General features: G+C 50.9%; 1 protein-coding gene across 2 annotated transcripts in view; it reads right to left on the bottom strand.

Moving 5' to 3' along the window:
* Nucleotides 1-19,330, bottom strand: part of adgra2 (adhesion G protein-coupled receptor A2) — a 158,432-nt gene that overhangs the window by 82,952 nt on the left and 56,150 nt on the right. For both annotated transcript variants that reach the window (XM_087984193.1, XM_087984194.1), the window contains exon 2: nt 2,919-2,990. In XM_087984193.1, the coding sequence (XP_087840319.1) occupies nt 2,919-2,990 (72 nt within the window). The remainder of the gene's footprint in view (nt 1-2,918; nt 2,991-19,330) is intronic.

The following is a 19,330-nucleotide window of genomic DNA, read 5'->3' as shown; positions in this document are numbered from 1 at the left end:
CCTTGCCCACTGAATGCACTGGACTTGTTGAGGGAGCAGAAATGCTTGGCGACAATACACTGAATGGGTTCTGAAGGCTCAGGAAAAATGAGCAGGCAGTCCACACTGTCTGCAGCCCTTGCCCAAGCCCAGCAGCGTATTTTGCTGCCCTGCAGGCTTCCCCTCATCTGTGGGAAATTCTCACTCTGTACCCACACACCGATCCCTACGGCAACGTGGTAAAGCATTCCTGTGGCTGTGCAAGCGGTTTGCATGTTGAGATCAGAGAGGGAAGATGACAGGGCTGATTGAAATGGGAGCCCACAGCAGAAGCATACATTATAACTTTAATGAAAGGGGGGGAGAGAGACACACACAGACACACAGACAGACAGACAGACACTAGCAGGGAGCCTGACAACACAGTCTGCTCACTGCGTACTGCCGTCGGTCTCTTCCTCATGGAGGTCAAGTCTTCCCTTGTTCTTGCTGCTTGAGGCTGACCACAAATGCTTCAGGCCAGAGGACACAAAGAGGCCATTCAGCCCATCAGGTTTTCTCCACCATACATTTCTCAATCCCGTTCTCCTGAGAACCCTTGATCCCATTACCAATCAAGACCCTATCTATCTCTGTCCTAAATAGACTTCATGACTTGGTCTCCACAGCCCTCTGTGGCAGTCAGTTCCACAGAGTCACCACCCTCTGGATGAAGAAATGCCTCCTCATCTCAGTTCGAAAGGGGTGCCCCTTCACTCGGAGGCTGTGCCCTTGGGTCCTACTATTGCAAACATCTTCACCACATCCACTCTATCCAGGCCTCTTAGCATTCTCTACGTGTCAATGAAATCCTTCCTCATCCCACTTACCTCCATCGAGTACAAACCCAGAGTCCTCAACCATTTCTCAGGTAACAAGCCCTTCATCCCCAGGACCATTCTTGGAAAATCCTCTGGACCCCCTACAACACCAGCACATCGCTCCTGAGATATGGGACCCGGAAGTGTGCTCACAATGTTCCAAACGCAGTCTCCCCCAGAGCCTTATCCAGCCGCAGCAGTACATCCCTGCCCTTGTTTTCTAGCCCTCTTGAAATGAATGCTAACACTGCATTTGCCTTCCTATCTCAACCTGCATGTTACCCTCAACAGAATCTTGAACGAGAACTCCCAAGTCCCTTTGCACTTCAGATTTCTGAAGCCTTTCCCTGTTTCGAAAATAGTTTATGTCTCTATCCTTCCCAGCAAAGTACATAACCTCACACCTTCCCACACTATATTCTACCCGTCAGTTCTTTGCCCACTCTCCTAGCCTGTCCAAGTCCTTCTACAAACTCCCCACTTGCTCAACGCTACCAGTCCCTCCAGCTATCTTTGAGTCATCTGCAAATTAGCAACACAGACCTCCATTCCCTCATCAGATCACGAATGTATCATTAATGGTTTGTTGTGGTCCCAACACTGACCTCTGTGGACTAGTTGCCAGTTGCCATCCTGAAAAAGGTCCCTTTACCCCCACTCTCTGCCTTCTGCCAGTCAGCCAATCCATGCCAGCACTTTGCCCCTAATATCATGGGCTCTTATTTTATTTCGCAGCCTCCTGTGTGTTACCTTGTCAAAGACCTTTGGAAATTTCTAATCGATCACAGCCACTGGTTCTCCTTTGTCTAACCTGCTTGTTACCTCCTCCATGAATTCCAACAGATTTGTCAGGCATGACCTTCCCTTGACAAAGCCATGTTGATTCAGCCCTATTTTAGCATGCACTTCCAACTACTCTCCAACCCCATTCTTATTACACGCTCAAATCTTAACCAGCCTGTAGTTTGCTGTCTTCTCTTTCTGTCCCTTATAAACCAGGGGATTACGACTGCCATTTTCCAGGCCTCCGGGATCCTTCCTGGCTCCAACGATTCCTGAAAGATTACACCAATGCCCCGGAAATCTCCACAGCGGTTTCCTACAGAAATCCAGGTGTAATCCCTCCAATCCAGCTGATTTATTCACTTTAAGCTTCCCAACTACCTTCACCTTAGTGACGACAACTGCACTCACCTCTGGCCTGTCTCTCTCCAAGTTCGACTATGTTGCTGGTGTCTTCCACTGTGAAGGCTGATGCCAAGTTCCGTTCCAGTTCCCCCAGCATTTCGTTGGTCCCCATTACTCCTTCTCCAGCCTCACCTTCCAGTGCTCCAACTTCCACTCTTGCCTCTCTCTGAGCTTTTAATTATCTTAAAAAAAAGCTCTTGCAATCTTCTTTTACATAACGAACTGGCTTACCCTGACATTTCATCTCCCCCCCCCCCTCCCCCTTTATTGCTGGTCTAGTTATCCTGTGCTGGTTTTTAAAGGCTTCCCACACTGTACACTTTTTCCTTTGATTTTACACTGTCCCCAATTTCTGGTGTCAGCCATGGTTGTCTCGTCTTCCCCTGAACATGTTCCTTCAGCCTTGGGAAGAATTTCTGCTGGGCCTCCCCAATTTCCCCCAGAAAACCCTGCCATCTTCTCTACTGGGCTCCCCTACTAGCCCACGCAGGCCAGAATCTCCCTCACCTCCCACTCCACATTTCCCAGGACTCCTCATTGCCTTCCTAAGGTCATCACTTTGCCCCTAGCTTCCAGATTGCTGCCTGTCCTCACTCCCCCATTTTTCAGGTCCTCACCCCCAGCCATTCACCAAGCCTCTGCATTCCATTCTACCCCAGCCAATGACCACCGAGTTTATAGAAGCCTCTTCAAGATACAGTGTCCAAGATACAGACGCTGTTGTCTGAGGGTCTGTCAGAACACAGCTGGAAGGAGTGAGGCTGCAGAAGGAGAGTGTGCTGATACAGGAATTCTTATTCATTGTTACAAAGTCTGTGCAAGTAATTCAACTCAGAACAAGCAGACAATGCCAAAGCAATCACAGCAAGCAAGGTGAGAAAGGGCACTTACAATTTCTCAAGGGTCTGAAGTCCAGAGAAAGCACCAGCCTTGAGGATTACAATCTTGTTGTTGCTCAGTATTCTGTAAAACAACGAGGCAAACAAACACTGGAGGTGAGACACATTATCGGGGTTCCTGCTCCATCAAAATCACAGAAACTTCATGTAAAAGAGGGTCAAATACTCGAGAGATTGGGGAGAGACACTGGCACATGACCATCCCTCAGAGGTGTATAATGGACAGTAACAGCAAACTGAGACAGTGACCCTCAGTCCATCACACACTCGCACAGTATCCTGCACTGTGTCCCCCTCAGTACATCACACACTCCCACAGTGTCCTGTACTGTGTCTCCCTCAGTCCATCACACACTCCCACAGTGTCCTGCACTGTGTCTCCCTCAGTATATCACACACTCCCACAGTATCCTGCACTGTGTCCCCCTCAGTCCATCACACACTCCCACAGTGTCCTGTACTGTGTCCCCCTCAGTCCATCACACACTCCCACAATATCCTGTACTGTTTCCCTCAGGATATCACACACTCACACAGTATCCTGTACTGTGTCCCCCTCAGTATATCACACACTCCCACAGTATCCTGTACTGTGTCCCCCTCAATATATCACACACTCCCACAGTGTCCTGTACTGTGTCCCCCTCAGTACATCACACACTCCCACAGTATTCTGCACTGTGTCCCCCTCAGTATATCACACACTCCCACAATATCCTGCACTGTTTCCCTCAGTATATCACACACTCCCACAGTGTCCTGCACTGTGTCTCCCTCAGGATACCACACACTCCCACAGTGTCCTGCACTGTGTCCCCCTCAGTATATCACACACTCCACAGTATCCTGCACTGTGGCTCCCTCAGTATATCACACACTCCCACAGTATCCTGCACTGTCCCCCTCAGGACATCACACACTCCCACAGCATCCTGCACTGTTTCCCTCAGTATATCACACACTCCCACAGTGTCCTGCACTGTGTCCCCCTCAGTATATCATGCACTCCCACAGTGTCCTGCACTGTGTCCCCCTCAGTATATCACACACGCCCACAGTGTCCTGCACTGTGTCCCCCTCAGTATATCACACACTCCCACAGTGTCCTGCACTGTGTCCCCCTCAGTATATCACACACTCCCACAGTATCCTGCACTGTGTCCCCCTCAGTATATCACACACTCCCACAGTATCCTGTACTGTTTCCCTCAGTATATCACACACTCCCACAGTGTCCTGCACTGTGTCCCCCTCAGTATATCACACACTCCCACAGTATCCTGTATTGTTTCCCTCAGTATATCACACACTCCCACAGTGTCCTGCACTGTGTTTCCCTCAGTATATCACACACTCCCACAGTATCCTGCACTGTGTCTCCCTCAGGATATCACACACGCCCACAGTGTCCTGTACTGTGTCCTCCTCAGTATATCACACACTCCCACAGTATCCTGCACTGTGTCTCCCTCAGGATATCACACACTCCCACAGTGTCCTGCACTGTGTCCCCCTCAGTATATCACACACTCCCACAGTATTCTGCACTGTGTCCCCCTCAGTATATCACACACTCCCACAGTATCCTGTACTGTTTCCCTCAGGATATCACACACTCCCACAGTGTCCTGCACTGTGTCCCCCTCAGTATATCACACACTCCCACAGTATCCTGCACTGTTTCCCTCAGTATATCACACACTCCCACAGTGTCCTGCACTGTTTCCCACAGTATATCACACAGCCCACAGTGTTCTGCACTGTGTCCCCCTCAGTATATCACACATCCCACAATATCCTGCACTGTGTCTCCCTCAGTACATCACACACTCCCACAGCATCCTGCACTGTTTCCCTCAGTATATCACACACTCCCACAGTATCCTGCACTGTTTCCCTCAGTATATCACACACTCCCACAGTGTCCTGCACTGTCTCCCTCAGTGTTTCACACACTCCCACAGTGTCCTGCACTGTGTTTCCCTCAGTATATCACACAGCCCACAGTGTTCTGCACTGTGCCCCCCTCAGTATATCACACACTCCCACAGTGTCCTGCACTGTGTCCCCCTCAGTATATCACACATCCCACAATATCCTGCACTGTGTCTCCCTCAGTACATCACACACTCCCACAGCATCCTGCACTGTTTCCCTCAGTATATCACACACTCCCAGTATCCTGCACTGTTTCCCTCAGTATATCACACACTCCCACAGTGTCCTGCACTGTGTCCCCCTCAGTATATCACACACTCCCACAGCATCCTGCACTGTTTCCCTCAGTATATCACACACTCCCACAGTGTCCTGCACTGTGTCCCCCTCAGTATATCACACACTCCCACAGTGTCCCCCTCAGTATATTATGCACTCCCACAGTGTCCTGCACTGTGTCCCCCTCAGTATATCACACACTCCCACAGTGTCCTGCACTGTGTCCCCCTCAGTATATCACACACTCCCACAGTATCCTGCACTGTGTCCCCCTCAGTATATCACACACTCCCACAGTATCCTGTACTGTTTCCCTCAGTATATCACACACTCCCACAGTGTCCTGCACTGTGTCCCCCTCAGTATATCACACACTCCCACAGTATCCTGTATTGTTTCCCTCAGTATATCACACACTCCCACAGTATCCTGTACTGTTTCCCTCAGTATATCACACACTCCCACAGTGTCCTGCACTGTGTTTCCCTCAGTATATCACACACTCCCACAGTATCCTGCACTGTGTCTCCCTCAGGATATCACACACTCCCACAGTGTCCTGCACTGTGTCCCCCTCAGTATATCACACACTCCCACAGTATCCTGCACTGTGTCCCCCTCAGTATATCACACACTCCCACAGTATCCTGTACTGTTTCCCTCAGGATATCACACACTCCCACAGTGTCCTGCACTGTGTCCCCCTCAGTATATCACACACTCCCACAGTATCCTGCACTGTTTCCCTCAGTATATCACACACTCCCACAGTATCATGTACTGTTTCCCTCAGTATATCACACACTCCCACAGTGTCCTGCACTGTGTTTCCCTCAGTATATCACACACTCCCACAGTGTCCTGCACGGTTTCCCTCAGTATATCACACACTCCCACAGTGTCCTGCACTGTGTCCCCCTCAGTATATCACATATCCCACAATATCCTGCACTGTGTCTCCCTCAGGATATCACACACTCCCACAGTGTCCTGCACTGTGTCCTCCTCAGTATATCACACACTCCCACAGTATCCTGCACTGTTTCCCTCAGTATATCACACACTCCCACAGTGTCCTGCACTGTGTCTCCCTCAGGATACCACACACTCCCACAGTGTCCTGCACTGTGTACCCCTCAGTATATCACACACTCCACAGTATCCTACACTGTGGCTCCCTCAGTATATCACACACTCCCACAGTATCCTGGACTGTCCCCCTCAGTACATCACACACTCCCACAGCATCCTGCACTGTTTCCCTCAGTATATCACACACTCCCACAGTGTCCTGCACTGTGTCCCCCTCAGTATATCATGCACTCCCACAGTGTCCTGCACTGTGTCCCCCTCAGTATATCACACACGCCCACAGTGTCCTGCACTGTGTCCCCCTCAGTATATCACACACTCCCAGTGTCCTGCACTGTGTCCCCCTCAGTATATCACACACTCCCACAGTATCCTGCACTGTGTCCCCCTCAGTATATCACACACTCCCACAGTATCCTGTACTGTTTCCCTCAGTATATCACACACTCCCACAGTGTCCTGCACTGTGTTTCCCTCAGTATATCACACACTCCCACAGTGTCCTGCACTGTTTCCCTCAGTATATCACACACTCCCACAGTATCCTGCACTGTGTCTCCCTCAGGATATCACACACGCCCACAGTGTCCTGCACTGTGTCCTCCTCAGTATATCACACATTCCCACAGTATTCTGCACTGTGTCCCCCTCAGTATATCACACACTCCCACAGTATCCTGTACTGTTTCCCTCAGGATATCACACACTCCCACAGTGTCCTGCACTGTGTCCCCCTCAGTATATCACACACTCCCACAGTATCCTGCACTGTTTCCCTCAGTATATCACACACTCCCACAGTGTCCTGCACTGTTTCCCACAGTTATCACACAGCCCACAGTGTTCTGCACTGTGTCCCCCTCAGTATATCACACATCCCACAATATCCTGCACTGTGTCTCCCTCAGTACATCACACACTCCCACAGCATCCTGCACTGTTTCCCTCAGTATATCACACACTCCCACAGTGTCCTGCACTGTCTCCCTCAGTGTATCACACACTCCCACAGTGTCCTGCACTGTTTCCCACAGTATATCACACAGCCCACAGTGTTCTGCACTGTGTCCCCCTCAGTATATCACACACTCCCACAGTGTCCTGCACTGTGTCCCCCTCAGTATATCACACATCCCACAATATCCTGCACTGTGTCTCCCTCAGTACATCACACACTCCCAAAGCATCCTGCACTGTTTCCCTCAGTATATCACACACTCCCAGTATCCTGCACTGTTTCCCTCAGTATATCACACACTCCCACAGTGTCCTGCACTGTGTCTCCCTCAGTATATCACACACTCCCACAGTATCCTGCACTGTTTCCCTCAGTATATCACACACTCCCACAGTGTCCTGCACTGTGTCCCCCTCAGTATATCACACACTCCCACAGTGTCCTGCACTGTGTCCCCCTCAGTATATCACACACTCCCACAGTGTCCTGCACTGTGTCCCCCTCAGTATATCACACACTCCCACAGTGTCCTGCACTGTGTCCCCCTCAGTATATCACACACTCCCACAGTATCCTGCACTGTGTCCCCCTCAGTATATCACACACTCCCACAGTGTCCTGCACTGTGTCCCCCTCAGTATATCACACACTCCCACAGTGTCCTGCACTGTGTCCCCCTCAGTATATCACACAATCCCACAGTGTCCTGCACTGTGTCCCCCTCAGTATATCACACACTCCCACAGTGTCCTGCACTGTGTCCCCCTCAGTATATCACACACTCCCACAGTATCCTGCACTGTGTCCCCCTCAGTATATCACACACTCCCACAGTATCCTGTACTGTTTCCCTCAGTATATCACACACTCCCACAGTGTCCTGCACTGTGTCCCCCTCAGTATATCACACACTCCCACAGTATCCTGTATTGTTTCCCTCAGTATATCACACACTCCCACAGTATCCTGTATTGTTTCCCTCAGTATATCACACACTCCCACAGTGTCCTGCACTGTGTTTCCCTCAGTATATCACACACTCCCACAGTGTCCTGCACGGTTTCCCTCAGTATATCACACACTCCCACAGTATCCTGCACTGTGTCTCCCTCAGGATATCACACACTCCCACAGCATCCTGCACTGTTTCCCTCAGTATATCACACACTCCCAGTATCCTGCACTGTTTCCCTCAGTATATCACACACTCCCACAGTGTCCTGCACTGTGTCCCCCTCAGTATATCACACACTCCCACAGTATCCTGCACTGTTTCCCTCAGTATATCACACACTCCCACAGTGTCCTGCACTGTGTCCCCCTCAGTATATCACACACTCCCACAGTGTCCTGCACTGTGTCCCCCTCAGTATATCATGCACTCCCACAGTGTCCTGCACTGTGTCCCCCTCAGTATATCACACACGCCCACAGTGTCCTGCACTGTGTCCCCCTCAGTATATCACACACTCCCACAGTGTCCTGCACTGTGTCCCCCTCAGTATATCACACACTCCCACAGTGTCCTGCACTGTGTCCCCCTCAGTATATCACACACTCCCACAGTATCCTGTATTGTTTCCCTCAGTATATCACACACTCCCACAGTATCCTGTACTGTTTCCCTCAGTATATCACACACTCCCACAGTGTCCTGCACTGTGTTTCCCTCAGTATATCACACACTCCCACAGTGTCCTGCACTGTTTCCCTCAGTATATCACACACTCCCACAGTATCCTGCACTGTGTCTCCCTCAGGATATCACACACTCCCACAGTGTCCTGCACTGTGTCCCCCTCAGTATATCACACACTCCCACAGTATCCTGCACTATGTCCCCCTCAGTATATCACACACTCCCACAGTATCCTGTACTGTTTCCCTCAGGATATCACACACTCCCACAGTGTCCTGCACTGTGTCCCCCTCAGTATATCACACACTCCCACAGTATCCTGCACTGTTTCCCTCAGTATATCACACACTCCCACAGTATCATGTACTGTTTCCCTCAGTATATCACACACTCCCACAGTGTCCTGCACTGTGTTTCCCTCAGTATATCACACACTCCCACAGTGTCCTGCACGGTTTCCCTCAGTATATCACACACTCCCACAGTGTCCTGCACTGTGTCCCCCTCAGTATGTCACATATCCCACAATATCCTGCACTGTGTCTCCCTCAGGATATCACACACTCCCACAGTGTCCTGCACTGTGTCCTCCTCAGTATATCACACACTCCCACAGTATCCTGCACTGTTTCCCTCAGTATATCACACACTCCCACAGTGTCCTGCACTGTGTCCCCCTCAGTATATCACACACTCCACAGTATCCTGCACTGTGGCTCCCTCAGTATATCACACACTCCCACAGTATCCTGGACTGTCCCCCTCAGTACATCACACACTCCCACAGCATCCTGCACTGTTTCCCTCAGTATATCACACACTCCGACAGTGTCCTGCACTGTGTCCCCCTCAGTATATCACGCACTCCCACAGTGTCCTGCACTGTGTCCCCCTCAGTATATCACACACGCCCACAGTGTCCTGCACTGTGTCCCCCTCAGTATATCACACACTCCCACAGTATCCTGTACTGTTTCCCTCAGTATATCACACACTCCCACAGTGTCCTGCACTGTGTCCCCCTCAGTATATCACACACTCCCACAGTATCCTGTATTGTTTCCCTCAGTATATCACACACTCCCACAGTGTCCTGCACTGTGTTTCCCTCAGTATATCACACACTCCCACAGTGTCCTGCACTGTTTCTCTCAGTATATCACACACTCCCACAGTATCCTGCACTGTGTCTCCCTCAGGATATCACACACGCCCACAGTGTCCTGCACTGTGTCCCCCTCAGTATATCACACACTCCCACAGTGTCCTGCACTGTGTCCCCCTCAGTATATCACACACTCCCACAGTATCCTGCACTGTGTCCCCCTCAGTATATCACACACTCCCACAGTATCCTGCACTGTTTCCCTCAGTATATCACACACTCCCACAGTGTCCTGCACTGTTTCCCACAGTATATCACACAGCCCACAGTGTTCTGCACTGTGTCCCCCTCAGTATATCACACATCCCACAATATCCTGCACTGTGTCTCCCTCAGTACATCACACACTCCCACAGCATCCTGCACTGTTTCCCTCAGTATATCACACACTCCCACAGTATCCTGCACTGTTTCCCTCAGTATATCACACACTCCCACAGTGTCCTGCACTGTGTCCCCCTCAGTATATCACACACTCCCACAGTGTCCTGCACTGTGTCCCCCTCAGTATATCACACACTCCCACAGTGTCCTGCACTGTGTCCCACTCAGTATATCACACACTCCCACAGTGTCCTGCACTGTGTCCCCCTCAGTATATCACACACTCCCACAGTATCCTGCACTGTGTCCCCCTCAGTATATCACACACTCCTACAGTGTCCTGCACTGTGTCCCCCTCAGTATATCACACACTCCCACAGTGTCCTGCACTGTGTCCCCCTCAGTATATCACACACTCCCACAGTGTCCTGCACTGTGTCCCCCTCAGTATATCACACACTCCCACAGTGTCCTGCACTGTGTCCCCCTCAGTATATCACACACTCCCACAGTATCCTGCACTGTGTCCCCCTCAGTATATCACACACTCTCACAGTATCCTGTACTGTTTCCCTCAGTATATCACACACTCCCACAGTGTCCTGCACTGTGTCCCCCTCAGTATATCACACACTCCCACAGTATCCTGTATTGTTTCCCTCAGTATATCACACACTCCCACAGTATCCTGTACTGTTTCCCTCAGTATATCACACACTCCCACAGTGTCCTGCACTGTGTTTCCCTCAGTATATCACACACTCCCACAGTGTCCTGCACGGTTTCCCTCAGTATATCACACACTCCCACAGTATCCTGCACTGTGTCTCCCTCAGGATATCACACACTCCCACAGCATCCTGCACTGTTTCCCTCAGTATATCACACACTCCCAGTATCCTGCACTGTTTCCCTCAGTATATCACACACTCCCACAGTGTCCTGCACTGTGTCCCCCTCAGTATATCACACACTCCCACAGTATCCTGCACTGTTTCCCTCAGTATATCACACACTCCCACAGTGTCCTGCACTGTGTCCCCCTCAGTATATCACACACTCCCACAGTGTCCTGCACTGTGTCCCCCTCAGTATATCATGCACTCCCACAGTGTCCTGCACTGTGTCCCCCTCAGTATATCACACACGCCCACAGTGTCCTGCACTGTGTCCCCCTCAGTATATCACACACTCCCACAGTGTCCTGCACTGTGTCCCCCTCAGTATATCACACACTCCCACAGTATCCTGCACTGTGTCCCCCTCAGTATATCACACACTCCCACAGTATCCTGTACTGTTTCCCTCAGTATATCACACACTCCCACAGTGTCCTGCACTGTGTCCCCCTCAGTATATCACACACTCCCACAGTATCCTGCACTGTGTCCCCCTCAGTATATCACACACTCCCACAGTATCCTGCACTGTTTCCCTCAGTATATCACACACTCCCACAGTGTCCTGCACTGTTTCCCACAGTATATCACACAGCCCACAGTGTTCTGCACTGTGTCCCCCTCAGTATATCACACATCCCACAATATCCTGCACTGTGTCTCCCTCAGTACATCACACACTCCCACAGCATCCTGCACTGTTTCCCTCAGTATATCACACACTCCCACAGTATCCTGCACTGTTTCCCTCAGTATATCACACACTCCCACAGTGTCCTGCACTGTGTCCCCCTCAGTATATCACACACTCCCACAGTGTCCTGCACTGTGTCCCCCTCAGTATATCACACACTCCCACAGTGTCCTGCACTGTGTCCCACTCAGTATATCACACACTCCCACAGTGTCCTGCACTGTGTCCCCCTCAGTATATCACACACTCCCACAGTATCCTGCACTGTGTCCCCCTCAGTATATCACACACTCCTACAGTGTCCTGCACTGTGTCCCCCTCAGTATATCACACACTCCCACAGTGTCCTGCACTGTGTCCCCCTCAGTATATCACACACTCCCACAGTGTCCTGCACTGTGTCCCCCTCAGTATATCACACACTCCCACAGTGTCCTGCACTGTGTCCCCCTCAGTATATCACACACTCCCACAGTATCCTGCACTGTGTCCCCCTCAGTATATCACACACTCTCACAGTATCCTGTACTGTTTCCCTCAGTATATCACACACTCCCACAGTGTCCTGCACTGTGTCCCCCTCAGTATATCACACACTCCCACAGTATCCTGTATTGTTTCCCTCAGTATATCACACACTCCCACAGTATCCTGTACTGTTTCCCTCAGTATATCACACACTCCCACAGTGTCCTGCACTGTGTTTCCCTCAGTATATCACACACTCCCACAGTGTCCTGCACGGTTTCCCTCAGTATATCACACACTCCCACAGTATCCTGCACTGTGTCTCCCTCAGGATATCACACACTCCCACAGCATCCTGCACTGTTTCCCTCAGTATATCACACACTCCCAGTATCCTGCACTGTTTCCCTCAGTATATCACACACTCCCACAGTGTCCTGCACTGTGTCCCCCTCAGTATATCACACACTCCCACAGTATCCTGCACTGTTTCCCTCAGTATATCACACACTCCCACAGTGTCCTGCACTGTGTCCCCCTCAGTATATCACACACTCCCACAGTGTCCTGCACTGTGTCCCCCTCAGTATATCATGCACTCCCACAGTGTCCTGCACTGTGTCCCCCTCAGTATATCACACACGCCCACAGTGTCCTGCACTGTGTCCCCCTCAGTATATCACACACTCCCACAGTGTCCTGCACTGTGTCCCCCTCAGTATATCACACACTCCCACAGTATCCTGCACTGTGTCCCCCTCAGTATATCACACACTCCCACAGTATCCTGTACTGTTTCCCTCAGTATATCACACACTCCCACAGTGTCCTGCACTGTGTCCCCCTCAGTATATCACACACTCCCACAGTATCCTGTATTGTTTCCCTCAGTATATCACACACTCCCACAGTATCCTGTACTGTTTCCCTCAGTATATCACACACTCCCACAGTGTCCTGCACTGTGTTTCCCTCAGTATATCACACACTCCCACAGTGTCCTGCACTGTTTCCCTCAGTATATCACACACTCCCACAGTATCCTGCACTGTGTCTCCCTCAGGATATCACACACTCCCACAGTGTCCTGCACTGTGTCCCCCTCAGTATATCACACACTCCCACAGTATCCTGCACTGTGTCCCCCTCAGTATATCACACACTCCCACAGTATCCTGTACTGTTTCCCTCAGGATATCACACACTCCCACAGTGTCCTGCACTGTGTCCCCCTCAGTATATCACACACTCCCACAGTATCCTGCACTGTTTCCCTCAGTATATCACACACTCCCACAGTATCATGTACTGTTTCCCTCAGTATATCACACACTCCCACAGTGTCCTGCACTGTGTTTCCCTCAGTATATCACACACTCCCACAGTGTCCTGCACGGTTTCCCTCAGTATATCACACACTCCCACAGTGTCCTGCACTGTGTCCCCCTCAGTATGTCACATATCCCACAATATCCTGCACTGTGTCTCCCTCAGGATATCACACACTCCCACAGTGTCCTGCACTGTGTCCTCCTCAGTATATCACACACTCCCACAGTATCCTGCACTGTTTCCCTCAGTATATCACACACTCCCACAGTGTCCTGCACTGTGTCTCCCTCAGGATACCACACACTCCCACAGTGTCCTGCACTGTGTCCCCCTCAGTATATCACACACTCCACAGTATCCTGCACTGTGGCTCCCTCAGTATATCACACACTCCCACAGTATCCTGGACTGTCCCCCTCAGTACATCACACACTCCCACAGCATCCTGCACTGTTTCCCTCAGTATATCACACACTCCGACAGTGTCCTGCACTGTGTCCCCCTCAGTATATCACGCACTCCCACAGTGTCCTGCACTGTGTCCCCCTCAGTATATCACACACGCCCACAGTGTCCTGCACTGTGTCCCCCTCAGTATATCACACACTCCCACAGTGTCCTGCACTGTGTCCCCCTCAGTATATCACACACTCCCACAGTATCCTGCACTGTGTCCCCCTCAGTATATCACACACTCCCACAGTATCCTGTACTGTTTCCCTCAGTATATCACACACTCCCACAGTGTCCTGCACTGTGTCCCCCTCAGTATATCACACACTCCCACAGTATCCTGTATTGTTTCCCTCAGAATATCACACACTCCCACAGTGTCCTGCACTGTGTTTCCCTCAGTATATCACACACTCCCACAGTGTCCTGCACTGTTTCTCTCAGTATATCACACACTCCCACAGTATCCTGCACTGTGTCTCCCTCAGGATATCACACACGCCCACAGTATTCTGCACTGTGTCCCCCTCAGTATATCACACACTCCCACAGTATCCTGTACTGTTTCCCTCAGGATATCACACACTCCCACAGTGTCCTGCACTGTGTCCCCCTCAGTATATCACACACTCCCACAGTATCCTGCACTGTTTCCCTCAGTATATCACACACTCCCACAGTGTCCTGCACTGTTTCCCACAGTATATCACACAGCCCACAGTGTTCTGCACTGTGTCCCCCTCAGTATATCACACATCCCACAATATCCTGCACTGTGTCTCCCTCAGTACATCACACACTCCCACAGCATCCTGCACTGTTTCCCTCAGTATATCACACACTCCCACAGTGTCCTGCACTGTCTCCCTCAGTGTATCACACACTCCCACAGTGTCCTGCACTGTTTCCCACAGTATATCACACAGCCCACAGTGTTCTGCACTGTGTCCCCCTCAGTATATCACACACACCCACAGTGTCCTGCACTGTGTCCCCCTCAGTATATCACACATCCCACAATATCCTGCACTGTGTCTCCCTCAGTACATCACACACTCCCAAAGCATCCTGCACTGTTTCCCTCAGTATATCACACACTCCCAGTATCCTGCACTGTTTCCCTCAGTATATCACACACTCCCACAGTGTCCTGCACTGTGTCCCCCTCAGTATATCACACACTCCCACAGTATCCTGCACTGTTTCCCTCAGTATATCACACACTCCCACAGTGTCCTGCACTGTGTCCCCCTCAGTATATCACACACTCCCACAGTGTCCTGCACTGTGTCCCCCTCAGTATATCATGCACTCCCACAGTGTCCTGCACTGTGTCCCCCTCAGTATATCACACACGCCCACAGTGTCCTGCACTGTGTCCCCCTCAGTATATCACACACTCCCACAGTGTCCTGCACTGTGTCCCCCTCAGTATATCACACACTCCCACAGTATCCTGCACTGTGTCCCCCTCAGTATATCACACACTCCCACAGTATCCTGTACTGTTTCCCTCAGTATATCACACACTCCCACAGTGTCCTGCACTGTGTCCCCCTCAGTATATCACACACTCCCACAGTATCCTGTATTGTTTCCCTCAGTATATCACACACTCCCACAGTATCCTGTACTGTTTCCCTCAGTATATCACACACTCCCACAGTGTCCTGCACTGTGTTTCCCTCAGTATATCACACACTCCCACAGTGTCCTGCACTGTTTCCCTCAGTATATCACACACTCCCACAGTATCCTGCACTGTGTCTCCCTCAGGATATCACACACTCCCACAGTGTCCTGCACTGTGTCCCCCTCAGTATATCACACACTCCCACAGTATCCTGTACTGTTTCCCTCAGGATATCACACACTCCCACAGTGTCCTGCACTGTGTCCCCCTCAGTATATCACACACTCCCACAGTATCCTGCACTGTTTCCCTCAGTATATCACACACTCCCACAGTATCATGTACTGTTTCCCTCAATATATCACACACTCCCACAGTGTCCTGCACTGTGTTTCCCTCAGTATATCACACACTCCCACAGTGTCCTGCACGGTTTCCCTCAGTATATCACACACTCCCACAGTGTCCTGCACTGTGTCCCCCTCAGTATATCACATATCCCACAATATCCTGCACTGTGTCTCCCTCAGGATATCACACACTCCCACAGTGTCCTGCACTGTGTCCTCCTCAGTATATCACACACTCCCACAGTATCCTGCACTGTGTCCCCCTCAGGATATCACACACTCCCACAGTGTCCTGCACTGTGTCCCCCCCCGGAATATCACACACTCCCACAATATCCTGCACTGTTTCCCTCAGTATATCACACACTCCCACAGTGTCCTGCACTGTTTCCCTCAGTATATCACACACTCCCACAGTGTCCTGCACTGTGTCCCCCTCAGTATATCACACACTCCCACAGTGTCCTGCACTGTCTCCCTCAGTGTATCACACACTCCCAGTGTCCTGCACTGTTTCCCACAGTATATCACACAGCCCACAGTGTTCTGCACTGTGTCCCCCTCAGTATATCACACACTCCCACAGTGTCCTGCACTGTGTCCCCCTCAGTATATCACACATCCCACTATATCCTGCACTGTGTCTCCCTCAGGATATCACACGCTCCCACAGTGTCCTGCACTGTGTCCTCCTCAGTATATCACACACTCCTACAGTGTCCTGCACTGCGTCCCCCTCAGTATATCACACACTCTCACAGTATCCTGCACTGTTTCCCTCAGTATATCACACACTCCCACAGTGTCCTGCACTGTGTCTCCCTCAGTATATCACACACTCCCACAGTGTCCTGCACTGTCCCCCTCAGTACATCACACACTCCCACAGTATGCTGTACTGTTTCCCTCAGGATATCACACACTCCCACTGTATCCTGAACAGTGTCCCCCTCAGTCCATCACACACTCCCACAGCATCCTGTACTGTTTCCCTCAGTATATCACACACGGCCACAGTGTCCTGCACTGTGTCCCCCTCAGTATATCACACACTCCCACAGTGTCCTGCACTGTGTCCCCCTCAGTATATCACACACTCCCACAGTATCCTGCACTGTGTCCTCCTCAGTATATCACTCACTCCCACAATATCACACACTCTCACAGTATCCTGCACTGTTTCCCTCAGTATATCACACTCTCCCACAGTGTCCTGCACTGTGTCTCCCTCAGTATATCACACACTCCCATAGTGTCCTGCACTGTCCCCCTCAGTACATCACACACTCCCACAGTATCCTGTACTGTTTCCCTCAGGATATCACACACTCCCAAAGTATCCTGCACTGTTTCCCTCAGTATATCACACACTCCCACAGTGTCCTGCACTGCGTCCCCCTCAGTACATCACAGACTCCCACAGTATCCTGTACTGTTTCCCTCAGAATATCACACACTCCCACAGTGTCCTGCACTGTGTCCCCCTCAGTATATCACACATTCCCACAGTGTCCTGCACTGTGTCCCCCTCAGTACATCACACACTCCCACAATATCCTGTACTGTTTCCCTCAGAATATCACACACTCCCACAGTATCCTGCACTGTGTCCCCCTCAGTATATCACACACTCCCACAGTATCCTGCACTGTGTCCTCCTCAGTATATCACACACTCCCACAGTGTCCTGCACTGTTTCCCACAGTATATCACACAACCCACAATATCCTGCACTGTGTCTCCCTCAGGATATCACACACTCCCACAGTGTCCTGCACTGTGTCCTCCTCAGTATATCACACACTCCGACAATATACTACACTGTTTCCCTCAGAATATCACACACTCCCACAGTATCCTGCACTGTTTCCCTCAGTATATCACACACTCCCACAGTGTCCTGCACGGTGTCCCCCTCAGTATATCACACACTGCCACAGTGTCCTGCACTGTGTCCTCCTCAGTATATCACACACTCCCACAATATCTTGCACTGTTTCCCTCAGTATATCACACACTCCCACAGTATCCTGCACTGTTTCCCTCAGTATATCACACACTCCCACAGTGTCCTGCACTGTGTCCCCCTCAGTATATCACACACTCCCACAATATCCTGCACTGTTTCCCTCAGTATATCACACACTCCCACAGTATCCTGCACTGTTTCCCTCAGTATATCACACACTCCCACAGTGTCCTGCACTGTGTCTCCCTCAGTATATCACACACTGCCACAGTGTCCTGCACTGTGTCCCCCTCAGTATATCACACACTCCCACAGTGTCCTGCACTGTGTCCCCCTCAGTATATCACACACTCCCACAGTATCCTGCACTGTGTCCCCCTCAGTATATCACACACTCCCACAGTATCCTGCACTGTTTCCCTCAGTATATCACACACTCCCACAGTGTCCTGCACTGTTTCCCACAGTATATCACACAGCCCACAGTGTTCTGCACTGTGTCCCCCTCAGTATATCACACATCCCACAATATCCTGCACTGTGTCTCCCTCAGTACATCACACACTCCCACAGCATCCTGCACTGTTTCCCTCAGTATATCACACACTCCCACAGTGTCCTGCACTGTGTCCCCCTCAGTATATCACACACTCCCACAGTGTCCTGCACTGTGTCCCCCTCAGTATATCACACACTCCCACAGTGTCCTGCACTGTGTCCCACTCAGTATATCACACACTCCCACAGTGTCCTGCACTGTGTCCCCCTCAGTATATCACACACTCCCACAGTATCCTGCACTGTGTCCCCCTCAGTATATCACACACTCCTACAGTGTCCTGCACTGTGTCCCCCTCAGTATATCACACACTCCCACAGTGTCCTGCACTGTGTCCCCCTCAGTATATCACACACTCCCACAGTGTCCTGCACTGTGTCCCCCTCAGTATATCACACACTCCCACAGTGTCCTGCACTGTGTCCCCCTCAGTATATCACACACTCCCACAGTATCCTGCACTGTGTCCCCCTCAGTATATCACACACTCCCACAGTATCCTGTACTGTTTCCCTCAGTATATCACACACTCCCACAGTGTCCTGCACTGTGTCCCCCTCAGTATATCACACACTCCCACAGTATCCTGTATTGTTTCCCTCAGTATATCACACACTCCCACAGTATCCTGTACTGTTTCCCTCAGTATATC

The sequence above is a fragment of the Chiloscyllium plagiosum genome, unplaced genomic scaffold, assembly GCF_037043375.1.
Source record: "Chiloscyllium plagiosum isolate Xiang-an unplaced genomic scaffold, Cpla_swu_hap1 HiC_scaffold_48, whole genome shotgun sequence".
In the NCBI taxonomy this organism is placed as follows: domain Eukaryota; kingdom Metazoa; phylum Chordata; class Chondrichthyes; order Orectolobiformes; family Hemiscylliidae; genus Chiloscyllium; species Chiloscyllium plagiosum.
This window is presented reverse-complemented; position numbering and strand designations above follow the sequence as displayed.